The sequence below is a fragment of the Littorina saxatilis genome, linkage group LG2 (genome assembly GCF_037325665.1).
Source record: "Littorina saxatilis isolate snail1 linkage group LG2, US_GU_Lsax_2.0, whole genome shotgun sequence".
NCBI classification, from domain to species: Eukaryota; Metazoa; Mollusca; class Gastropoda; order Littorinimorpha; family Littorinidae; genus Littorina; species Littorina saxatilis.
In genome coordinates, this window is record NC_090246.1 from 29,129,962 (window position 1) to 29,157,585 (window position 27,624).

The 27,624-nt window shown below is 39.7% G+C and overlaps 1 protein-coding gene across 6 annotated transcripts in view; it reads right to left on the reverse strand.

Annotated features, from left to right (window-relative positions):
* LOC138958697 (uncharacterized) overlaps nt 1-27,284 on the reverse strand; it is a 189,207-nt gene extending 161,923 nt beyond the window's left edge. For 4 of the 6 annotated variants that reach the window (XM_070329921.1, XM_070329924.1, XM_070329920.1 and 1 more), the window contains exons 1-2: nt 27,151-27,278; nt 19,743-19,859 (exon numbers count right to left, since the gene is read on the reverse strand). In XM_070329921.1, coding sequence (XP_070186022.1) covers nt 19,743-19,808 — 66 coding nt within the window. In that variant the 5' untranslated portion in view covers nt 19,809-19,859; nt 27,151-27,278. Of the gene's footprint in view, nt 1-19,742; nt 19,860-27,150 lie in introns of all 6 variants that reach the window. The other 2 variants (XM_070329923.1, XM_070329926.1) reach the window with 2 other exon arrangements.
* Between the last annotated feature and the right edge of the window lie 340 nt (nt 27,285-27,624).

The window sequence follows — 27,624 nt, forward strand, 5'->3', positions numbered from 1 at the left end:
CTCCTCCAGAATAGGATTGCAGAGCCACCTCCGAGAGCACAGATAAGCTGCAGAACGCAAAAGTCTTCTTCGGACCCAAAGGACAACCACCTCCATCATTCACACTAAAGGGAAGGCTTTCGTCCGATCGCGTGGGACAGGGACGACAATCATCCAGGCCTTTTTCCAAAATTCTGTTTGGGACGTGTCTTAAAACAAAGTTTTGACTGATGATCTGTTTACATATTATGGGATATTTGCTACTGATTGTGGAACATTAATCTGGCTACTCGTCAGTAAAATCCGAAACAGTACTTTTTTTTAAATAGAGAGGAGGTTGGAAAGAGAAGAGAGAGACAGAGAGAGACAGAGAGAGACAGACAGACAGACAGACAGACAGACAGACAGACAGTCAGACAGGCAGACAGACGGACAGAAACAGAGAGAAAGAGAGACAGACAGACAGAGACACAGAGACAAGGAGAGTCAGACACTGAGACAGACAGACGGCGGGAGGGAGAAAAGGAGATAGAGAGAGAGAGAGAGAGAGAGACAGACAGACAGACAGACAGACAGACAGACAGAGACAGACAGACAGACAAAGACAGAGTCTGTGCGTTTGTCAGTTTGTCTTTCTACCTTTCCGTCGTTCTGCAGTCTGTTCGTCTTGAATGTATATGAAAACAAAATAACGCCCACGTGGCATTAATTGTTTAAGATATGAAGAAGAAAACAAGTCGCGTAAGGCGAAAATACAATATTTAGTCAAGTAGCTGTCGAACTCACAGAATGAAACTGAACGCAATGCAACGCAGCAAGACCGTATACTCGTGGTCCACCGCTCACGGCATAGGCAGTGAAATTGACAAGAAGAGCGGGGTAGTGGTTACGCTATGCTGCATAGCACGCTTTTCTGTACCTCTCTTCGTTTTAACTTTCTGAGCGTGTTTTTAATCCAAACATATCATATCTATATATTTTTGGAATCAGGAACCGACAAGGAATAAGATGAAAGTGTTTTTAAATTGATTTCGGAAAAAAAAATTTGATAATAATTTTTATATATTTAATTTTCAGAGCTTGTTTTTAATCCGAATATAACATATTTATATGTTTTTGGAATCAGCAAATGATGGAGAATAAGATAAACGTAAATTTGGATCGTTTTATAAATTTTTATTTTTTTTTACAATTTTCAGATTTTTAATGACCAAAGTCATTAATTAATTTTTAAGCCACCAAGCTGAAATGCAATACCGAACCCCGGGCTTCGTCGAAGAGTACTTGACCAAAATTTCAACCAATTTGGTTGAAAAATGAGGGCGTGACAGTGCCGCCTCAACTTTCACGAAAAGCCGGATATGACGTCATCAAAGACATTTATCAAAAAAATGAAAAAAAACGTTCGGGGATTTCATACCCAGGAACTCTCATGTCAAATTTCATAAAGATCGGTCCAGTAGTTTAGTCTGAATCGCTCTACACACACACACACAGACACACACACACGCACATACACCACGACCCTCGTTTCGATTCCCCCTCGATGTTAAAATATTTAGTCAAAACTTGACTAAATATAAAAAAGTATAACCGCCTTGCCCTGCTCCTGTACCAACACATATGCATCAATCAATGGGTTTTATGGCCCAGAACTCCAATCACGCACTGGCTGGGTAATGAAAAGACTACAACTGAGTCAGTTAGGCACACACAAAAAAACTCCTCCCAGCTGAGAATAAATGGAGCATTTTGAAAGGGGGTCACCAGAACCGGTAAACAAACTCGATGATGTACAACCCCAAGGGTACTACGATGGCAATACAAATTGTGTGTGTGTGTGTGTGTGTGTGTCTGTGTGTCTGTGTGGTTTGCAAGCAGGCCGCAGTGAGGATCTAAATCAAGCCGCGTTTGCACTTCATATCCTCTATATTATACAGGAGGCATGCAGTTGCCAATGTCATAAACTGTGTGCGGCGGTGTGCCCGTATTTCAAAACTGAAAGCTGTTGTTAAATAAATCGTTGAAGTGCGCCTACGGTTGCAGGGAAGGTGTCAATCATCGGTCATTCACTGAAAGATATGAGTGGGTTTCTTTTTCTCTTTTTACATCAAGTCAAGTTTTGACTAAATATTTTAACATCGAGGGGGAATCGAAACGAGGGTATGGTGTATGTGCGTCTGTCTGTGTGTGTGTGTGTGTAGAGCGATTCAGACTAAACTACTGGACCGATCTTTACGAAATTTGACATGAGAGTTCCTGGGTATGAAATGCCCGAACGTTTTTTTCATTTTTTTGATAAATGTCTTTGATGACGTCATATCCGGCTTTTCGTGAAAGTTGAGGCGGCACTGTCACGCCCTCATTTTTCAACCAAATTGGTTGAAATTTTGGTCAAGTAATCTTCGACGAAGCCCGGGGTTCGGTATTGCATTTCAGCTTGGTGGCTTAAAAATTAATTAATGACTTTGGTCATTAAAAATCGGAAAATTGTAAAAAAAAATAAAAATTTATAAAACGATCCAAATTTACGTTTATCTTAATCTCCATCATTTTCTGATTCCAAAAACATATAAATATGTTATATTCGGATTCAAAACAAGCTCTGAAAATTAAATATATAAAAATTATTATCAAAATTAAATTGTCCAAATCAATTTAAAAACACTTTCATCTTATTCCTTGTCGGTTCCTGATTCCAAAAACATATAGATATGATATGTTTGGATTAAAAACACGCTCAGAAAGTTAAAACAACGAGAGGTACAGAAAAGCGTGCTATCCTTCTTAGCGCAACTACTACCCCGCTCTTCTTGTCAATTTCACTGCCTTTGCCATGAGCGGTGGACTGACGATGCTACGAGTATACGGTCTTGCTGAAAAATGGCAGCTACTTGACTAAATATTGTATTTTCGCCTTACGCGACTTGTTCTCTTTTTACATTTAGTCAAGTTTTGACTAAATGTTTTAACGTAGAGGGGGGAATCGAGACGAGGGTCGTGGTGTATGTGCGTGTGTGTGTGTGTGTGTCTGTCTGTCTGTGTGTGTGTGTGTGTGTGTGTGTGTGTGTGTGTGTGTGTGTAGAGCGATTCAGACTAAACTACTGGACCGATCTTTATGAAATTTGACATGAGAGTTCCTGGGTATGAAATCCCCGAACGTTTTTTTCATTTTTTGGATAAATGTCTTTGATGACGTCATATCCGGCTTTTCGTGAAAGTTGAGGCGGCACTGTCACGCCCTCATTTTTCAACCAAATTGGTTGAAATTTTGGTCGGGTAATGTTCGACGAAGCCCGGACTTCGGTATTGCATTTCAGCGTGGTGGCTTAAAAATTAATTAATGACTTTGGTCATTAAAAATCTGAAAATTGTAAAACAAATATGTTTTTTATAAAACGATCCAAATTTACGTTTATCTTATTCTCCATCATTTGCTGATTCCAAAAACATATAAATATGTTATATTCGGATTAAAAACAAGCTCTGAAAATTAAATATATAAAAATTATTATCAAAATTAAATTTTCCAAATCAATTTAAAAACACTTTCATCTTATTCCTTGTCGGTTCCTGATTCCAAAAACATATAGATATGATATGTTTGGATTAAAAACACGCTCAGAAAGTTAAAACGAAGAGAGGTACAGAAAAGCGTGCTATCCTTCCCAGCGCAACTACTACCCCGCTCTTCTTGTCAATTTCACTGCCTATGCCGTGAGCGGTGGACTGACGATGCTACGAGTATACGGTCTTGCTGCGTTGCATTGCGTTCAGTTTCATTCTGTGAGTTCGACAGCTACTTGACTAAATGTTGTATTTTCGCCTTACGCGACTTGTTTTTCTTCATTCTGCGCCCATTTTAAAGGCACAGTGCAGCTCACAGCCTTCGTTTTGCGTTTTTGTTGCAGCTGAGTGCATTTACAGTTCAAAAATCCTCCTATGGTAGTAAAACAAACCCAAAACTACCCAACGACGACATCTGTGAAGCTCGACAGTTTCTTGTTCACGCGAGTGCATAAATTAACCTAGTTATTACGTGGTGTTTGGTCTGAGTTCGATTCAAATGAGTGATTCCGGCCTCCATTTTGTTTTACACAAACTCATGATGATGTCTGACATAGTTTGCTAGTGACGTGTCTTTTTGTGCATGATGTGGTGATCTACCTGATCTAAATTTAGATCCAAAAATAGGTCAAGACCAGCCGGGACAGAGTCCGAAATTAATTCGTAAAAAAATCGCAGTTCTTGACTCTTTGGGTGCAAGTCAATGAAACTTGGTAGTTCTTCTAACGGATAGCTGCCTGAGGTATGACTAAAAGCCCCAGGGGATCCGTGCACCTGAATTTGACACGTTCAGTACCTTTAAGCGACTTGTTTTTACATTTAGTCAAGTTATGACTAAATGTTTTAACATCGAGGGGGGAATCGAGACGAGGGTCGTGGTGTATGTGTGTGTGTGTGTGTGTGTGTGCGTGCGTGTAGAGCGATTCAGACCAAACTACTGGACCGATCTTTATGAAATTTGACATGAGAGTTCCTGGGTATGATATCCTCAGACGGTGTTTTTTCATTTTTTTGATAAATGTCTTTGATGACGTCATATCCGGCTTTTCGTGAAAGTTGAGGCGACACTGTCACGCCCTCATTTTTCAACCGAATTGGTTGAACTTTTGGTCGGGTAATGTTCGACGAAGCCCGGACTTCGGTATTGCATTTCAGCGTGGTGGCTTAAAAATTAATTAATGACTTTGGTCATTAAAAATCTGAAAATTGTAAAAAAAATATGTTTTTTATAAAACGATCCAAATTTACGTTCATCTTATTTTCCATCATTTGCTGATTCCAAAAACATATAAATATGTTATATTCGGATTAAAAACAAGCTCTGAAAATTAAATATATCAAAATTATTATCAAAATTAAATTTTCCAAATCAATTTAAAAACACTTTCATCTTATTCCTTGTCGGTTCCTGATTCCAAAAACATATAGATATGATATGTTTGGATTAAAAACACGCTCAGAAAGTTAAAACGAAGAGAGGTACAGAAAAGTGTGCTATCCTTCCCAGCGCAACTACTACCCCGCTCTTCTTGCCAATTTCACTGCCTTTGCCGTGCGCGGTGGACTGACGATGCTACGAGTATACGGTCTTGCTGCGTTGCATTGCGTTCAGTTTCATTCTGTGAGTTCGACAGCTACTTGACTAAATGTTGTATTTTCGCCTTACGCGACTTGTTTTTCTTTCTGTCTGGCCCTCACTCCCCTCCTCTCTATTCTAATTTTGTTTTAATCTTGTTTATCTTTCAATTGCACCTATTCATGCAATGCGAGCACATGCTTCTACGTCACACTATGTACAGAAAATGCAATTACCAGGAGGATTCCAAGAATGTTTCACTTTCGCGTCACTTCACCATTTTGCAATTTGACGTAGCAAGTTAACCAAGATAAAACACTGTTTGTAGGACTGCCGTTGATACGATCCAACACTCCTACCAATGCTCACAATAAAGATTCTAAGGCCATAGCCACAGCCTTAGAGCTTGATACAACATCAGGGGCGGATTAGGGGGGGGTGGGGTTACAGGGGTTCCGGAACACACACCCCCCCCCCCCCCCGGCTGTCCAAAAAAAGAAGATTTAATACTAACTTCAAAAGAAATAATGAGTGGCTGCTGACACCAGTTGATCATGTTTAAAATCAAGAATATGCCATAAATTGTTCATAAAATAGCTAAGACTCCTCAGCTTGAGGGGGACTTCGCCCCCTAAACCCCCTAACGGGGCCTTGCCCCTGTACCCCACAAGGGGTCTACCCCTGGACCCCAGGTTGTAACCCCACCTCTTGCTTTTACAGGTCTACACAAGGATTCACAAAAACGCCAGTGAGGCTAAACAGAGCGAGACGGGGGTTTAAGGATAGGTCTCTCCATTCTCTGTACAATTGAAAGAGCAGCGTTTAACTCGACTTTCTTTCCCAATAGACGAATTTTGGAAATAACTCTGTCGGGTTTGTATGTGTTGGGGGGGGGGGGGGAGTGTTGCTTATTTCTTGCGCAATTAAAACAAAGGGAAACGGAAATATCTCAGAGAGGACAATGCTTGTCTCGACCAACCCATTTAGGTGACCAACAGAAAGGTATTACGAAAATGAGCTCTCCAATTTCACCAACATACCCGCTGAGAGTACCGAACCTTAGGGAGAATGCAAGAAGCTCCATTTCGAGCGTGGGAGGGACCATACAGAGTGTTGTTAGGTTTTCTCCTTAGAAATGTGCTTTCTTCTTCCAGAAAGGTATTACGAAAGTGAGTTCTTAATTTTCACCAACATACCCGCTGAGAGTACCGAACCTTAGGAAGAACGCAAGAAGCTTCAACTTTTAAATTGTCTTCATACAGAATCATTTATTTCTGTACACTACGTTACATACTGGTATATTGCTATTTCATATGTTACGTGGATTTCCATTGGTCAATTGGGCAAAACTGAGCTCATTGTAAAAGTGATATTGACGACATTTCCGTCGATATCAGTTTTGATATCGACGACCTCTTTATTGCTTCCCCACTTCAAAATCAAAAACACCTAAATTTAAAAACAAACAAATATATATGAAAATGTAATGATCCCAGAATTTAGTTGAGCAAGTGACTAAAGACCTTTTGAAAGAAAAGACATTTTTAAATACTGAAAAGTACAAGAAAAGAGTGAACAAAAAGAAATAATAATCAGAGGGAGGGATATGGAACAGCCAAAACTGAGACAAATACTTTTGTAATTTCTTTACAGTAAATACAAAATGTCCAGAGAATTAGCAATATATCTAACATTGACTGACTGTGTGATGATATCTTCTGCTATTGGTCTGTTTCGACAGTGATATCAAAATCTCGACCTCCGGTCTCGATTTTGATATCACTGTCTCAACAGACCATAGCAGAAGATATCATCACACAGTCCGTCAATATTGGGTACTGTAGTGACATAAACTCTTATTAAAGGGGTTCAGAAACTTTTATTTATATATGGACATCTACGGTGTGAGGACAGGTCACCTGCGTTATTTTAGTTATTTGTGCACGGTGTCAAAGCAGAAAAAGCAGAGACGCGTTGAAAAAGTGCATAATTGTGGCAAACTTCGGCAATTCAGTTAGGATTTCGAGTGTTGTCTTCGCTATAATAATATGTACACATGTCTACTGCTGCCTCAAGGCTCGACTGACGCTTTTTATACATGTATCTGTTAAGTGAATCATAAAAGTTAACTTGTTTCGTAAGTCTACTGTCTCAGACGTTTTAGACGAACGGCCGTTTGGCCTCATTCAGTCCATTTGCACTAAAAATTGCATTCGTCTGTCCTTTTTTTCTGACACACTTTTTTTTAATGTTTATACTCGTTTAAAATTTTTTGTTACTGTGAATCTCAAAATATTCGGGGAACATCGTCTTCACGAAATTGTAAAAAGAAAGAATCAAAGATATATGGTTAGACAGCCTTGCCAGTGGACAAACAATACACACATCTGACAAATCGTGCAAGACTCAGTGAAAGCTTAGAGGATGCCACTTATATTGTGTGAGCTAAAGTCCCCCATCACCTTAGGGGTGAAACTGACGAATCCCTATATGCAAAGGACAAATGTAAATGTGAGCAAAGAGCGTTAAGAGGAAATATAACGATGTACAGTGCATGGTTGTGTAATGCGACCTTCGAAAAGTTCTGAAATGTAAGGAAAAAGCTTGTGATGAGTATCTAAACAAGAAACTGGATGTGCGTCTTAATTTCGGTGGGGTAATAACCTCATGCACTTTTAATTTCTAAGTGTACAAATCGCCGAGGAAGGCGGTTGGAGGGGGGGGAGGGTTGTCACACTTCAAAGCATATATGTAAGTACAGTAAAACCTGAGTCTAGCGGACCCTTGTTGTAACGGCCACCTGCTACATACGGACAGTTTATCATGGCACGAACACGATTTCAACAATAACTAACCTTTAACGGGCGGACACCTGCCACTTACGGACGCGGACACGATTTTTCGGACCGTAGGAAGTGTAAACACTGTCACAAACGGACACAACGTACATAAAAACGCAACTTCGAAAACTCGACTGTTATGCAGTCAGTGCTCGGCAGCCGTAGCCGTAGCACAAATGGTTGTTGATTGGTTGTCCTGTCCCTTTTCTGACCAATCAGTGGCTTGTTTAGATGGAGATCCACTTTCGCTCACTCACTTTCGCTTCGCTCACTTTCGCTTTTCCGCATTGCGGATACAGTCACAACCAAAAGCAACAGTAGACTACTGTGTTTGAAAATGGAATCTCCAGCAGGAAAAAGAAAAGCGTTGACTTTAGAGCAGCGTGTCGCTGCCTTGAAAAAACTAGATAGCGGCCAATCATGCCGAGATGTGGCAAAGGAGATGGGATGTGGTAAAACACAGATCGCGAGGATCAAATCGGAAAAAGAAGACGTGATGAAGGAGTGGGAGTCAGGTGCGCGAATCGACCAAAAAACTCTGAAACGTCGGAAAACGCAATATGAAGACCCGAACAGCGTGGTATAGGAGTGGTATGGCAACCATTTATCATTTACCACTCCCCCCTTCCCCCCTCCTACTAATCTCTCTCTCGATCTCTCTCTCTCTTTGTAAGCAATCGTTCGAAGGAAACAATAGTTAACACAGCTAAATTTCTGTTCCATGCATTTATGCTGAGACTAGAAAAACTGAATGAAACAAGAGCTGACCCAATTTGGTCGAGACACACTGCGAAATTTCCCGTTGAATGACTGATGAAGAGTCAGCTATTTTTAGCTTTGTGACGTCCGACTTGCGTAAGTTTGAATGCACAGTGTGTGTAGGGAACGGAGTAGGTGGGGGGGGGATGTTGTTGTTGTTGTTTGCTACATGTATCATTTGTTTACTCACATTTTCAGTGAGTCTCATGTTCAATCCAATAAATACATACTACAGGACTGACAAAAAGTGTCTTGTTCATTTTACGTGCTCTTTGTAAAATATTGCCCCGGCCCCTCCACCTGTGAAGAAGGGACACCTGTCTAATAGGGACACTATTACCATTCCCCAAGGGTGTCCGTTAGAGACAGGTTTTACTGTAAAGGATTATTGATGTGTCTTGCGGCCTTCAAAATTGAGGGCAAAATGCGGAGTTTAACGCATGACTTAAATCTATTAACGTGTGTTTGCACTCAAGGCGTAGGCTAGCACTTAGCGAAGTGTCAGGCCGTACAATGAGTGTCGTCTGACTCCACTTGTGCTTCCCTTACAGTACTTTCTTTCTTTCTTTATTTGGTGTTTAACGTCGTTTTCAACCATCCCTTACAGTCAAAACTTGGCGTCTGACATATACATCATAGCACCTTTTGAGTTAACTGTCCAAAAATATAACCGAAGCTGGGAGACAGAAAGAACAGTCTGCATGTTACTGCTGAAGGCCTTGCAAGATGGGAGAATATCTAGGCCTTTAAAAACAAAAGTGTGTTTGAATTTTAAAAAATCGAAATATTGATATAGCGTTTGAGGATGGGTGACATCTGGGAAGGGGATGTTTTGGTACCTGGGGGAAGGGAAGGGGATGGGGATTGGTAAGGAGTGTTCGTTCAATTGCATTCTTGTTTTCGTTGCAGTTAAACGGGCCATTCAAATTTCACCGTTCCAAGCAAACACGACGACTATACAGAACAGAAGTACGTGCTTCTTTCAGTAGTAAAGGCTGACGGTATAGGCAACATGTTTCAAGTTTGCTTTTCAGACCTAAACAAACACACTGACTCATGCATTTTTCATTTTACTTTATTCAACACACCCTTTCCCTGAATAGTGTAGATACAAATCACTAAATCAGTGTTAGCTTAGTAGTCACAAGAACACACAACCACTGCGTTAAAAAAGGTCCGACCGGAAAATATAAGCGGGTTCATTTGAGGTTTGGTACTTTTCAAGCAATACATTTAGGAATGTTAAAGATTTTGTTCTGTACACACTGTTCTAACTCTGAACCTTGATGGTAACTGGCCCAGCCAGTTCAAACGGTTGACAGGCAGTGATTGATTAGCCACAGTTTCAACAAAAAACTGAACCATATTCATCAATACATGTACATACAAAGCAGACCTTGAATATACGCTAGTCTTGTCTAACACTGAAAGGTAATTTCCCTTCTCATGTAGTTCATCTTGTCAACAATCATTGGAACTCCCCCCCCCCCCACAATTACTCAACCACAAGATTTCAACAAGACGTAGACTGATGAGCTTTCCTTACCTCCTGTCGACCGCACCTAAAAACAGTACAGCCTGGTAAAAGGTTCTTGTCTCGTCTGCGCTCAAGCCCCCCCCCCCCCCCCCCTCCTTATTCCCCACCCCATCCACCTCGACAACTGTCTCCGTCAAGGGACTGATGAAGTTGAACTTGTATACTACGCAGCTAAAATGTACAGCCTTGCTGATTTATATGCGTTTGGTTTTTTTAAATCGCAGCTGACACCTATACATGTTAACATGTAAAATCAATTCAGCAAATAAAAATGCACTTAGCGCAGAAAGCAGCCAGCCCAGGCTGTTGATCTTTGACAAGTGGCCAAGTGGAAGAATGCTCTCTAACTCTACGTTAAAGGCACAGTAAGCCTCCCGTAAACCATCACAGATACTGTCAGGCTTTTACACACAGTACAAACACCCTTTCATTTAAACACTCAGTCACCGCTTGAGAGCATCTTAGGTGCCCTCCGTAAAGAGCGAGCAATGTTCAAAGAATTTATTTTTGCGTGGTTTATCTTACCCCTGAGCCATCGTGAACCCGTGTGATCCAGTTTCCTTTTTTTTCACAATGTAGTCGTCAGTTTGTGATTTCCAATGCGACTCGCTGTAAGCTTATCTGCAACAGCACGTTATTATGTACCTCTGAATCTAAACGCAACTGACCGCTGCAATTCACACGAACTCTAGCGATGGCTTTTGACTGTTCACTGAGAGGAATTGGCGATAGGCATTACCGTCGTCTGCTACGAGAACCACGACCTTGCGTGACCCTGCTTCCGGGCTTTTCTTTTTTCAAACTTTCAAAACTTCGAATTGTACTGATCTTGTCTTGATGAAAAAAGAATTCTTTCATGATTTAAGAATGTTTGTGTAACAAGCTGTCAATTTATTATTTAGATTTTAAAAGTTAGGTCTAGCGCCAAAACGCACCGTCCGATTTTGTTATCAGACAATCCGCAAAATTAATTCTTTGAAAATTGCTCGCTCTTTACGTAGGGCACCTAGGATGTTCAAAAGCGGTGAGTGTGTAAATAAAAGGTTGTTTGTACTGTGTGTAAAAGCCTGACAGTATCTGGGATGGTTTACGGGAGGCGTACTGTGCCTTTAAAGCCTGGACAAATCTGCAGCAGTGTAAGTGATCATTCACGCGGGAAGGAAGATATATTAACAACTCGAAATATATACAAAACAAAAACACAACAACAAAAACAAACCAAAAACTTTTTTTTGATCAAGAGCACCGGGGACATGGTTCCCCTTACCACAGCGTCTAATTGGCTGACATGGGATAATAATATAATTATATATATATATCAACATATCAAATGTAAAATAATTGCTGGTTGGTGAAGCTTCCTCGTGACACTGGAAGCTAAATTCTGACTCGGTCATATGTGTCTGCTTTTAAAATAGCGGTCGTCAACTATGTTTGTACTGTGTGTGCAACGCCTTTTGTAGTAAAACCCCCAAAAAAGAATATATAAAAAGAAATCAATACAGAAATAAATTAAAATCTAATGCAAAAGCGCATGTCACTCGACAGGGTAACAAAAAAATATGTTTCAACATATTGTGTTGGAAAACAAGTGTAAATGAAACAGGAACAAGAGACTTAGTCTGAGATAAATATATTTACACTTAGTATATATATATGAAAAATTAGTTCTCTTTTTTTCAGCAATCTGAATAAATCAGTACAAAATACATTCCTTTCAGCACGTGACACACACAAAATAACACACTAACAACTTGATGCATGCACCCCATCCCCGCCCACCCAATCACCTACTCAAGTCACGATATAATGCATGGCTTCAAAGTTACCTACGACCTTGATGTTCTTAGATCTTATCCTGTAAAGTGACCGTTACGACCGAAAACATGCGACACTATATTTACTCACGGTAACACAAAGACCTTACACTGTTTGGCTAGGGAACACACTGAGCTTTGTTATAGTGTGAGCATAAAGAACGTTGTACTGATGGAATCTCAACATACACACAAGAATGGAGAGAGACCGATTGAAAAAAGAGCGAATCTTTTGTCAAATGAGCTCTTTTTCACCGAAGACGAAAACAATCATGTACAGACAATCTGTTTTCTTTAATTTACTTGTCCTCTTTCAGTATTTTATTTCACTGCTTTTTCTGACCAGGGGTTCCTTGGTTCCGCTCCCCACCCACTCCACCCCACCCCCCCCCCCCCCCCCCCCCCTTACCCGGCAATTGTACTTTTTCACAAAGAAAAAACCCCAAAACTACTCCTTTTAAATGCTGAATTTCAACAGCACCTGGGGCGCAATGCCTTAGGACCACCACCACCCCCCACTCCCATCCCCACCCCACCCACCCCAATATAGTAGTTACCCAAGAGTTGAAAAGGGTGTACTCTTGGGCAGGGAAGTGTTTGACCAGCGGGCTTGTTTCAACATGAATGTGGGACTGTCGCACAAACTATTGGCCAATGTTTACCATCACTGGGTTCAACCCTTCACTTATTAAGCTTTGAAACGAGGGCTGGTCATAGTTCAGCTGTACTGAAACGGGTCAGATCTGAAGAATGTGATACCTGTATTTGGACAAAGCTGATTAAGGCCTTCCAAACGACCGACCTTGACATGTGTGACCGAAAACATGCACATGTACGCAGTTATCCACCGAAGGGCATTTCTTGTAGTATACTTGTCTAGACTGTAGAGCTCAAGTTGTTCTTACAACCGTATTATAGACAACTAAGATGTTCGTGAGTGTTTTGGGGGCTCGGTATTATAGTAATGAAAGTGTGTTCCTTTTCTCGAGCCTTTATGTCCACAATCACTTCACACCTCCACTCCTGTCTGAAGGAACTTCAGGTGTTCAAGAAAAAATAAAACAATGCATAGATTTAAACAGGAAAAAAAGTATATATCATTACAGGTCCTTCTCCACATCCCAACACCCCCCCCCCCCCTCCCCGAAATACACGTGTGGGGGAAAGGGAGATAAACAAAAACCTGTGTATGCAATCTGGGTTTGCAATCGGCAATAGTTTTGATTATAACTCATCATAATCAGTCTTTCCGATCACTGTAGTTTCGCTTTAATATTTTGATTGGGGTGTTTTTTCTCAACATTTGAATCAGACGCAATGATACAAAACAACAATATGTTTTGATCATACACTGTGTTCAACATGAAGTCACTAGGTGCGTGCCCTTTGTTTGGATGAGTGTGTTAAACTAACCTAGGCGATTTGAGTTGCACCGCCTTTTGTCTAGTGCAGCCTGTGTAGAAAATATTGAAATGAAATTGTTTTAAAAGAAAAAGAAAAGACAGACAAAGGATCACGAGTGTGTTTAACGTATCAAGTGTTGGAATAAATGTCAGGAATCCGTGCTTACAAACATTGCGACCTACTAATGCAAGCTCCAAGTGGTGTTTAGTTTCCATGCTTTTGACTGATGTTACAAAATCAATACGGTCTGCGTAGAGAAAAAGTCAAAAAACATAAGAATCACAAGATTTGTCTGGTTCACATGCGGGCAAATGTTTAATGTAATGTATCTACAGCTATAACAATATACTGATGCATGATTTAAAGTGTTCAAAATTACAACAACGAATATGGCCTGCGTAAAATTGCTTTCTAAAATAACAACCACAAGGTTTGTAACAGTCACGTCTACAATAATGACGCGCGCTCTGAGCGTTGAATAGTACAACGCCCTTAGCCTAAGCTTACGAAACCAACGCGCTCTGAAATGTGTTTTGAAAATTACAAAATAGATTCAGCCCCTCAACAATCTAAGAAAAAATGCAGAAATGCAACTCGGCACAGAAAGCAATTCGACTGTTTAATTTTGGTATGTGTCCCAGTGGAAGGATGCTCTCGCCACATGTAAAAGCCTTGGTAGATTTGAATCGTTGCATATGAACGCGTACATAAGAAAGACGCTACCTTTTATCTCAGCTTCTCTGATTGTGGTTACATATAAAGCTTGAAAAATAAGGATCACAACTCTTCTTCCAGTCCAAGTAATAAGTATAAGGTGAAAGGTAAATATGCGCCGAAATGGCTGCAATCTACTGGCCGTATAAAATTTCATCTCACACGGCATCACTGCAGAGCGCCTAGAACTGTACCCACGGAATATGCGCGATATAAGACTCATTGATTGATTGATTGATTGATTGAATGTCAAAATATGCAACAAGAGGGTCTGTGCACGTCTCCTCATGCACACTCAGCCTTTGTCCAGACTCAACGATTAATTAACCCAGCCAACGTAAAGAATAACGAACAAAAACGAGAATTCCAAGCATTAGTGTTCTTTTTTTAAAGTCGGAGAAGGGGCCGTTATATATACGTATCATTTTTATATTTAGTCAAGTTTTGACTAAATATTTTAACATCGAGGGGGAATCGAAACGAGGGTCGTGGTGTATGTGCGTGCGTGTGTGTGTGTGTCTGTGTGTGTGTGTGTGTGTGTAGAGCGATTCAGACTAAACTACTGGACCGATCTTTATGAAATTTGACATGAGAGTTCCTGGGTATGAAATCCCCGAACGTTTTTTTCATTTTTTTGATAAATGTCTTTGATGACGTCATATCCGGCTTTTCGTGAAAGTTGAGGCGGCACTGTCACGCCCTCATTTTTCAACCAAATTGGTTGAAATTTTGGTCAAGTAATCTTCGACGAAGCCCGGACTTCGGTATTGCATTTCAGCTTGGTGGCTTAAAAATTGATTAATGACTTTGGTCCTTAAAAATCTGAAAATTGTAAAAAATATTAAAAATTTATAAAACGATCCAAATTTACGTTTATCTTATTCTCCATCATTTTCTGATTCCAAAAACATATAAATATGTTATATTCGGATTAAAAACAAGCTCTGAAAATTAAATATATAAAAATTATTATCAAAATTAAATTGTCGAAATCAATTTAAAAACACTTTCATCTTATTCCTTGTCGGTTCCTGATTCCAAAAACATATAGATATGATATGTTTGGATTAAAAACACGCTCAGAAAGTTAAAACAAAGAGAGGTACAGAAAAGCGTGCTATCCTTCTTAGCGCAACTACTACCCCGCTCTTCTTGTCAATGTCACTGCCTTTGCCATGAGCGGTGGACTGACGATGCTACGAGTATACGGTCTTGCTGAAAAATGGCATTGCGTTCAGTTTCATTCTGTGAGTTCGACAGCTACTTGACTAAATATTGTATTTTCGCCTTACGCGACTTGTTTCTTCTTCAAAACGTTTTATTCGGGCAAATATTTTACGTTTTATCATGCATATCAAGGGTATGGTTCATATAATCAGCAGGTAAATATAACAATGACTGTTAAAGAAGCGTATGACAAGCCCACCTTTATCGGAACATCTATTCGATAAAGAAGTGATATGGTTTAATACCGGTTTGTTTGAGGTCATACATATGAGTCTGGCTAAATCAAGACATATGATATGATAAGCTGTGTTTGTCGTGACAGATTGAACACCGCAATTGCAGGCAAGATCGCTTACGTTGTCAACGCCAGTCGGGATTCATAAAGGAAATTTGAACGATTGATGTTCCGTCTTATTTTTATTTGATTTTCTTGATTTTTCTCCTAGATGTAAATAAACGAAGAAAACAAGTCGCGTAAGGCGAAAATACAATATTTAGTCAAGTAGCTGCCATTTTTCAGCAAGACCGTATACTCGTAGCATCGTCAGTCCACCGCTCATGGCAAAGGCAGTGAAATTGACAAGAAGAGCGGGGTAGTAGTTGCGCTAAGAAGGATAGCACGCTTTTCTGTACCTCTCTTTGTTTTAACTTTCTGAGCGTGTTTGTAATCCAAACATATCATATCTATATGTTTTTGGAATCAGGAACCGACAAGGAATAAGATGAAAGTGTTTTTAAATTGATTTGGACAATTTAATTTTGATAATAATTTTTATATATTTAATTTTCAGAGCTTGTTTTTAATCCGAATATAACATATTTATATGTTTTTGGAATCAGCAAATGATGGAGAATAAGATAAACGTAAATTTGGATCGTTTTATAAATTTTTATTTTTTTTTACAATTTTCAGATTTTTAATGACCAAAGTCATTAATTAATTTTTAAGACACCAAGCTGAAATGCAATACCGAACCCCGGGCTTCGTCGAAGATTACTTGACCAAAATTTCAACCAATTTGGTTGAAAAATGAGGGCGTGACAGTGCCGCCTCAACTTTCACGAAAAGCCGGATATGACGTCATCAAAGACATTTATCAAAAAAATGAAAAAAACGTATGGGGATTTCATACCCAGGAACTCTCATGTCAAATTTCATAAAGATCGGTCCAGTAGTTTAGTCTGAATCGCTCTACACACACACACAGACACACACACACACACACACACACACACACACACACACACACACACACACACATACACCACGACCCTCGTCTCGATTCCCCCCTCTACGTTAAAATATTTAGTCAAAACTTGACTAAATATAAAAAGCACTCGCACACACACACCCACACACCCACACACACACACACACACACACACACACACACACACACACACACACAAACACAAACACATACACACACACGGACAGACCGTCAAACTAACATGACAAGAGAGTGGCAGCCACGACCAAGTTTTGTTGAACACGCCGGTGTGAAGTCTATATTCCACAATCATTTTCAAAGGAAAATGCTCTAAAACATAACAAAACACATCTAAAACCAACGAACCAACCAACCAACAAATCGCGTAAGGCAAAATTACTACATTTAGTCAAGCTGTGGAACTCACAGAATGAAACTGAACGCACTGCATTTTTTCACAATGACCGTAGTCCGCCGCTTGTGCATAACGGAGTGAAACTGACGAGCCTGTTCAGCGCGGTAGTGGTTTCGCTGTGCTGCATAGCACGCTTTTCTGTACCTCTCTTCGTTTTAACTTTCTGAGCGTGTTTTTAATCCAAACATATATCTATATGTTTTTGGAATCAAGAACCGACAAGAAATAAAATGAAATTGTTTTTAAATCGATTTCGGAAATTTAATTTTGATCATAATTTTTATATTTTTAATTTTCAGAGCTTGTTTGTAATCCAAATATAACATATTTATATGTTTTTGGAATCAGGAAATGATGTAGAATAAGATGAACGTAAATTTGGATCGTTTTATATAAAAACAAAATTATTACAATTTTCAGATTTTTAATGACCAAAGTCATTAATTAATTTTTAAGCCACCAAGCTGAAATGCAATACCAAAGTCCGGCCTTCGTCGAAGATTGCTGTGCCAAAATTTTAATCAATTTGATTAGTGAACGACGAAGAAGAAGAATAAGAATCAATTTGATTGAAAAATGAGGGTGTGACAGTGCCGCCTCAACTTTTACAAAAAGTCGGATATGACGTCATCAAAAGTATTTATCGAATAAAAGAAAAAAAACAGCCGGGGATATCATTCCCATGAACTCTCATGTAAAATGTCATAAAGATCGGTCCAGTAGTTTGGTCTGAATCGCTACACAGAAACACAGAAACACAGACACAGACACACAGACACACAGACACACAGACACAGACACAGACACAGACACAGACACACACACACACACACACACAAACACACACACACATAAACACACACACATACACCACGACCCTCGTCTCGATTCCCCCTCAAAACTTGACTAAATGTAAAAAGGAAAAGGAAAGTAACAAAGTACTGAACAAACCAAACCAGTTAAAGATACTTTCTTTTACGTGGCAGACAATAAACCATCGTAGATCCGTCGAGGACCTTACACAGGACAGGGGCGGATCACATAACTTTTAAGGGGGGGGGGGTGTTCCAAATTGCTTTTATGGTCGGATGGGACATTTTTAATTAAAAACAAGTCGCGTAAGGCGAAATAACAACATTTAGTCAAGCTGTCGAACTCACAGAATGAAACTGAACGCACTGCATTTTTTCACCAAGACCGCATACTCGTAGTTTCGTCAGTCCACCGCTCGTGGCAAAGGCAGTGAAATCGACAAGCCAGAATAGTGCGGTAATGGTCGCGCTGAGTAGGATAACACGCTTTTCTGTATCTCTATTCTTTTTAGCTTACTGAGTTATAAGATGAAATTGTTTCTAAATCGATTTCGGACAATTAATTTTAATCATAATTTTCATATTTTTAATTTTCAGAGCTTGTTTGTAATCTAAATATAACATATGTATATGTTTTTGGAATCAGAAAATGATGAAGAATAAGATGAAATTGTTTTTTGATCGTTTAGAAAAAATTGTAATGACAAGTTTCCGATTTTAATGACCAAATTCATTAATTATTTTCTAAGCCACCAAGCTGAAATGCAATACCGAAGTCCGGCCTTCGTCGAAGATTGCTTTGCCAAAATGTCAATCAATTTGATTGAAAAATGAGGGTGTGACAGTGCCGCCTCAACTTTTACGAAAAGCCGGATATGACGTCATCAAAGACATTTATCGAAAAAATGAAGGAAAAAACGTCCGGGGATATCATTCCCAGGAACTCTCATGTGAAATTTCATAAAGATCAGTCCAGTAGTTTAGTCTGAATCGCTCTACACAGACACACAGACAGACAGACAGACAGACAGACAGACACACACACACAGACACACATATGTCACATACACCACGACCCTCGTCTCGATTGACTAAATGTAAAAAGGTAAATGGTGCACTCTGAGCCATCATTTTTTCTTTATTTTTAAATGTATTTCTTTATCTGTTCATGTTTTAATTTTTTTTTAGGCTAGGGGGGGTGGTCCGGTAACCCCGGAACCCCCCCACCCCCCTGGATCCGTCCAGGACCTTACACAGGATGTAAACATGCTTCTACATTTGCCTGTTTTCTTCACAGAGTGGAATTTTTGCGAATTGTATCGACAAATTTTCCATATTAATTTTTTACTTTGAATTTATTTTTTTATCATTCCTTTTTTTTTTAAAGTTTGATTATTTCTTTTATAGCTGACGCTTCCGTCAACCTGCGAACATAGTTCAACCCCCCAAAACAGTCCCATTCCCAACAGAAAGCAGCCTGGCTGTAGACTGTTGGCACGCATCCATGCAGGTGGAAGGATGTTCTTTATCCATGCATGCGAAAACATGGGGATATGTACATCTACAAATATGATTTACACGATAAAAAACACGGGAAGGGAACGATCTTTTAAAGGAACAGCACTTTCCGTGAAACAATCCTGCTCACCATTTCAGATCTGACCAGGCATTTTTACAGCCTTTTGAGGACTCAATCAATCAAGACATTTGAACACTGCACAAAAAACAGCGATATGTTGATTTTTAATATGTGTCCAAGTGAAGGGGTGGTCTTATCCCGCCAGGCCAGATCTGAGATGGTGAGATGAGTTGTTTACACGGGAAATACTTTGTCTTTGACAACGCTTCTCAAGATCCACAAGATGGTACATAACAGACACTTACCGGATGGCGTCTTCTTAGGAGCACGTTCTTCTTGAGCAGGAGGTACAACTGTTGGAAGACCCCCATGCTGCCTCCTCCTCTGCACTCCTCCTCGTTGATGTCTGCTTTACCTCTCCCCTGAAACAGTCGTACCAACTTCTTCCTTAGATCGTGACGGACACCCATCTTAGCGATTTGCAACTGGACAATGTGGGAGTGGCGGTGCTAAAACGCAGGAGTTAGTTCTTCTATGAAGAATGTGTGCAAGACGGTTTCGGCGTAGGATACAGAAGAAGGCAGGTATAGAATGCAGGATTGAGTTCTTCTTTGATGCAGTAAATGCAGAAGACGGTCGTAGCGCACGGGACAGAAGCAGTGACAGAACGCAGAAGTTAGTTCTTCTACAGTATAAGGAATGAGTGCAATACGGCTTTGGCGTACGATACGGAAAAAGTCAAGTATGGAACGCAGAATTGAGTTCTTCTCATTCTATGCAGTATAATTATGCAGAATACGGTCAGTCAGCGCACGGGACAGAACTGAGCAGTCACAGAACGCAGGAGTGAATTCTTCTTCAATGAAGTATGTGTGCAAGATGGTCTCAGTGCAAGAGACAGGACCAGTCAGGCACAGAACGCAGGAGTGAGTTCTTCTTCTATGCAGTGTATCAACTGACAAGACGGCCTCAACGCACGGGACAGGAGCAGCCAGAACGAAGGAGTTATTTCTTTTTTATGAAGTATTTGTGGAAGACAGTTTTGGCGTACGGGACGGAAGATCCTCTTTGTTTATGCGCATGCACTAACGACAAAGTATGGCTGAATTTAATGGTCGTAGAATTCTTCAACGCTCTTATGCAGGATCGTAAAAACTATTCCGTGAGAAAATAGCTGAATGTACTTGCATTGCCCAGTACAACCACAGTAAACAGCACAATTCCAAGATGCTGCATAGTCCTTCCAGCCTCCGGTTTTTGTTCAAAGAATAAATGAGCAGAATGAGAGAAATTGCGTTCAGAACGAAGACAGAATCTGCTGAGTTTGAAAATAGGAGGGTAGATTGCTGTGCAAATTCAGCAACACAGGTTAAATGGCACCATTTGAGATCTCTCCATGTGCTCAACTCTATATCTTTATTGAGACATGCCTCAGTCAGAACATCGAGCTGTTGCATTGACAGAGTTGTCCCTATTCTGAATGAGAGCATATAAACACTAAAACATGGAGACAAGTACAGTTAATTCAAGCCCCAAAACGAGGACATTTGATGTGTTTCTTTCCATCACAGGGCAAACATGTTCATGTTATATTTCCCAATAGAGGTGTCTTTTTCTCGGGTAAAAAGCGAACTACGATGAGTGCTTCTCTTCCTTGATCATGTGATTCACATCTTTGCAAAAACAATTGATCACAGTCGTTGTCTTCCTTGGTCAATGGTTCACAAGGTAGCCGAATTCTTCCGTTTTTTTAAGATAATTCAGCACTTCCACAGTCTTGAAAAATGGTCAGAACACGGCTCCAGTACCAACTAACAGCTTTGAACACAACTGTAACTCTGACCTGTCTGAATCACGCACAAAGCAAAATGTTCGGTTTTCTCTTACAGGGAGTAACTATTGTTGTGGAAGGGTGAACCTAAATGAGCAATGATCCTGTATGCCTTTACACTTTATGGGACCAACGGTTGGAACTGCTTTTGCAGCAGTGGCGTGCACGCATGCACTTAAAACGCCAAGCAGAATTATAAAAAAAACAGAAGGAAAAGGAACAGAGGGACAGGAACCGATAGCACATGTAGTATTTTAACTGCGGAACCGTGTAATTTAGTGGGTCCATGAGACAGCTATAAATACAAGTTTTAAGACGGTAATTGTAGTATCACGTAATACTTAAGTAGGCTAAGACTCTTTATGACGTCAGTTCATGGTTAACAAAAAGAAAATTGAGCATAGAAAGTGGTACTGCGTTCATAGAGAGTTGTATGTCGGGGCACAATAGCCTTAATAGAATAATAAAAAAGATTAAATCTATTTCAAATTTCCTTGAACGCAACTTATGAGCGCCTGAAGGGTAAAGTCATAAATTGTTTGCCAGAAATTTCAATACGGAGAATACTAACAAAAGCCGTATGCTTCGTAAACACATATAGGTTCTTGTTGATTTGGGGGGGTATTTTTCCGAGTCAACTGGTGCTCCTATTCCACATTATAAATAAATAAAAACAGTGGACAAATTTGTGGTGGTTAACTGACAATTTGATTTTTAGTATTATTATGCATGCATGTATGTATGTGTGCTCTTTGATGAGTATTTTCCTTTTTACTTGAGACAAATTGTATTTATTGTATATTTCGTGTTGTGTTTTGATTGAACTTGTAAAGCGCTTCGAGCTGTGGAGAAGCGCTATATAAATGTTCCATTATTATTATCATTGTTATGGAAATTAAGAGTTGAAACGTTTAATGTGTAGTTTCTAGAAAAAAAGTTAATTTAAACTAAGAGTGTATGTTGCTGTGTGCAGGAAGGGGGGGGGTGAGGGATTGGGAGGGGGGGCGTAGCTGTGGTGCCACCGTGAGAAAATTAATTGTGAGAGATAACAGATGTAAATTTGCGATTCCCAAACGCCCCACTGAACGACTGACGTCACATGTCGCTTCGGTCTTTTCCGGAGGAACACCGCGTGTACATAATACACACTTCGATCGCGTAGCACTGCCATTGCACATTTTCGCAACGAAAACCGTGCCACTGTTTCATTCATCTTGGTGTGTTAAATCTGAAAGCAATATATAAGTGAACGAACAATTGAAAACATATCACGTTACTAAACTGTAGCTCAGTGTTTGCAGTGTGACGTGGACTTGAAGTGTTCAAATATCTGCTGTCTATCAGGCAAGCCGATTTGGTTTCACCTGAACGACTGCGAGAGGCGAGCGTAAACCGTTGTGTTGTTCAGAAATGGTGTCCCCTTTGATATAAGTTTAGTGGACATTTAACTTCAAATGCAACCTTTCTTAGCCGTAGAGTTGGTAACAGAACCTTCATGCGCGAGAAACGCCACATACGACGGAGCAGGGACCTATGTCTATGGACGGAGTAACCCTGAAATGCCTTCACTTTTGTAGCCCTGTCTGTCAGTTGCTGTCGTAGCCTAGTGGTTTGTGCTCCAGCTTGAAGGTCAGCTGACTCGAGTTCAACTCCCTTCCTGGTTACAGTTTTTTTTTCTTGTTTGCTTTATTTTTGTCATCTAATTTGTGTCCTTAACTCCACCCTTCAATCTTTTCAACCCTGATGCATTCCGTTTATTTTTTATTTTTTTTAAACCATTTCCCCCAAAGCGGTTTAGCACGGTGGTATGTTATGATGAAAACGCGATTACACAAAGCTCACATGTGCACGGTCTGCAAACTAAACGGCGTGGGCTCACCGTATTAGCCAATAACAAGCACACATATTAAACCGCAGCGCAAAGCTTTATTAGATGCTCTTGAAATGTATTTGTTAATGCGAAGAAAATCAACAAGCGCCAAAACTTTCTTGTGTATTTGCAATGCTCAAGTAAACGAGCAAGACATTAATTTTCTAACCGAAACTAGAAGAATGCGAAAGCAGACTTCTACAAAAAGGACTGATCGATTTCTTCGGTATGTCAGCTGTCAAAACATTCTTTGTGATATATTCAGTGTTGAAAAAACATACGATATCAATCAATATGATCAATCAATATGAGGCTTATATCGCGCGTATTCCGTGGGTACAGTTCTAAGCGCAAGGATTTTATTTTTATTTTATTTTTTTTATGCAATTTATATCGCGCACATATTCAAGGCGCAGGGATTTATTTATGCCGTGTGAGATGGAATTTTTTTACACAATACATCACGCTTTCACATCGGCCAGCAGATCGCAGCCATTTCGGCGCATATCCTACTTTTCACGGCCTATTATTCCAAGTCACACGGGTATTTTGGTGGACATTTTTATCTATGCCTGTACAATTTTGCCAGGAAAGACCCTTTTGTCAATCGTGGGATCTTTAACGTGCACACCCCAATGTAGTGTACAATGTCAACATTGATATAGTTTTAAAACTAAAAGCTGCTTTTCGTTTCTCTGTTAATCCTTTTCAAATTGTTGTCTGTCTGCCTGCCTGTACTGTTTTCTTTCTTTTTATATTTAGTCAAGTTTTGACTAAATATTTTAACATCGAGGGGGAATCGAAACGAGGGTCGTGGTGTATGTGCGTGTGTCTGTCTGTCTGTCTGTCTGTCTGTGTGTGTGTGTAGAGCGATTCAGACTAAACTACTGGACCGATCTTTATGAAATTTGACATGAGAGTTCCTGGGTATGAAATCCCCGAACGTTTTTTTCATTTTTTTGATAAATGTCTTTGATGACGTCATATCCGGCTTTTCGTGAAAGTTGAGGCGGCACTGTCACGCCCTCATTTTTCAACCAAATTGATTGAAATTTTGGTCAAGTAATCTTCGACGAAGCCCGGGGTTCGGTATTGCATTTCAGCTTGGTGGCTTAAAAATTAATTAATGACTTTGGTCATTAAAAATCTGAAAATTGTAAAAAAAAAATAAAAATTTATAAAACGATCCAAATTTACGTTGATCTTATTCTCCATCATTTGCTGATTCCAAAAACATATAAATATGTTATATTCGGATTAAAAACAAGCTCTGAAAATTAAATATATAAAAATTATTATCAAAATTAAATTGTCCAAATCAATTTAAAAACACTTTCATCTTATTCCTTGTCGGTTCCTGATTCCAAAAACATATAGATATGATATGTTTGGATTAAAAACACGCTCAGAAAGTTAAAACAAAGAGAGGTACAGAAAAGCGTGCTATCCTTCTTAGCGCAACTACTACCCCGCTCTTCTTGTCAATTTCACTGCCTTTGCCATGAGCGGTGGCCTGACGATGCTACGAGTAAAATGGCATTGCGTTTCATTCTGTCAGTTCGACAGCTACTTGACTAAATATTGTATTTTCGCCTTACGCGACTTGTTTTCTTTACTTTTTACATTTAGTCAAGTTTTGACTAAATGTTTTAACATCGAGGGGGAATCGAAACGAGGGTCGTGGTGTATGTGTGTGCGTGTGTGTGTGCGTGTGTGCGTGCGTGCGTGCGTGTAGAGCGATTCAGACCAAACTACTGGACCGATCTTTATGAAATTTGACATGAGAGTTCCTGGGTATGATATCCCCGAACGTTTTTTTCCTTTTTTTGATAAATGTCTTTGATGACGTCATATCCGGCTTTTCGTGAAAGTTGAGGCGGCACTGTCACGCTCTCATTTTTCAACCAAATTGGTTGAAATTTTGATCAAGTAGTCTTCGACGAAGCCCAGACTTCGGTATTGCATTTCAGCTTGGTGGCTTAAAAATTAATTAATGACTTTGGTCATTAAAAATCTGAAAATTGTAAAAAAAATAAAAAGTTTATAAAACGATCCAAATTTACGTTCATCTTATTTTCCATCATTTGCTGATTCCAAAAACATATAAATATGTTATATTTGGATTAAAAACAAGCTCTGAAAATTAAAAATAAAAAAAATTATTATCAAAATTAAAGTGTCCAAATCAATTTAAAATTACTTTCATCTTATTTCCTTTCGGTTCCTGATTCCAAAAACATATAGATATGATATGTTTGGATTAAAAACACGCTCAGAAAGTTAAAACGAAGAGAGGTTCAGAAAAGCGTGCTATCCTTCTCAGCGCAACTACTACCCCGCTCTTCTTGTCAATTTCACTGCCTTTGCCGTGAGCGGTGGACTGACGATGCTACGAGTATACGGTCTTGCTGCGTTGCATTGCGTTCAGTTTCATTCTGTGAGTTCGACAGCTACTTGACTAAATGTTGTATTTTCGCCTTACGCGACTTGTTCTTTCTTTCTTTCGTTCTTTCTTGCTTTTGTTCTCAGTTGAGGCTTTCTTTCTTTCTAATAAGTCAAATCTGTCAACACAACACCTTCACAGATGCTTTATATTGTTCCTTCCTTTCACGCATGCCCCCTTCTTTTCTTCCCTTATTTATACTCTGTCATTTGTCATTTGAATCATTTTTAATAAAAAGAAGACACGCCAGTAACCAGGTTAGGTACTTATTGTGATCAATATTTCGGCAGATAAACTGCCTTCGTCAGGATGGTAAGAAAGTGCGGAATCAAATGCACACACACACACGCACACACACACACACACACACACACACACACACACACACACACACACACACACACAAAATCAAATGCACACAAAAAAGACAGTCTGTCATTGTGTCTGTTTTTCGGCCAGTATCCCAGCCTGTCTCTGAGTATGTCTTCGTTACTCAAACATCAATATCCGACCTTACCTTTCTTCCGTAAACAAACCAACAATACAAACTTTTCTTTTACCAAACAAATGACAGACAGACACGCACACACACTGCACACACACACACACACATACACACACACACACACATAACCCCCCCCCCCGCACACACACACATACGCACGCACGCACGCACTAACAAACACTCACACACACACACAAACACCGACACACTCGCACACACACACACACGCACCCATACACACACACACACACACACACACACCACACACACACACACACACACACACACACACACACACACACACACACACACACACACACACACACACACACACACACACACACACACACAACGAAGAAAGAACGAACTGGCCTTGGATTTAGAGCGCGTTTAAAAACAAATCGAACGTAAGGTACCTAGCTATCCAATGAAGAGAAAACAATTCTTTAGCCAATTTACCTTAGGAATAACACATTTCAGGCATAAAATACTCATCCTCCCGGTTTTTGAAGGCAGTCGTTGCAAGCATAACACGTACCACTTACTGACAAAATTACAACTATTTAACGTTTTAGTTACAAATATAGATGTAGATCTCATTACACTTTTGTTTTTTAATAACTGGCCATTTTGCACGGTATTATCATTAGTCACTGTAGCGTTTCTGTTACTCAATTACAACTAACAGAACTTATCAAATTAACCAAATATAAATACTACCTAATATCATTTGTATTCAGAAACGTTTATTTGTATCATTACGGGTTCAGATCCATGAAGATTGCACATTTTGAATGGGCTGTGAATTACTAAACAAAATTACATGAACAATATAAGGCAAAGGGAAAGACAGTCTGGTAATCATATTATATTCACGTAACACGTACAATTTAACACATTTTTATAACACGTACAATTTAATTCTCCCAAAAAATCATTCAAGGATCTGCGTAAAAAGGTAGCTCTTCTGAGTTAAGCAGCAAGCAAAGAAAAACTAAATTTAACGAAAGGAAATAAAAGAAAAGAGACAAAAAGAAACATCGTAAAAATTCAAACAACCTTACCGACTTCAAAAAGTGAAGCGACAATCGTATCAAAGTAAAAGTGTTATAGCTTGTTGACCTTTTTGCAACCACGAGAGTAAAACTGCCACACACACACACACACAGAGCTCCGTGAAAACACTCACGTCATGAAAAAGAGGGTGTGAGAATAAACATGCAAATTCGTACAGATATCCCTACGCGAAGCAGAATAAAAAGATCCGTAACATCCTGCGACCGGACGATTTCGCAATATATATATACATGTGGCAAGAAGGGAACGCGCCGCGCGTACAAGCGACATTTCGCAAGTTGTTGTGTTGTCCTATTGAAGATCCTTGTACCACAACAGACCTATACTGGCTGTAGTTCAACTACTCGGAAAGACTGATACAACAAATTTACAGGCAGAATCTTTCCTGATAAAAACTGACAGTTTGGCTATCACAGATCCGGCCATGCTCATTATTTCATAGAATAAGACCCTCCCTTCAG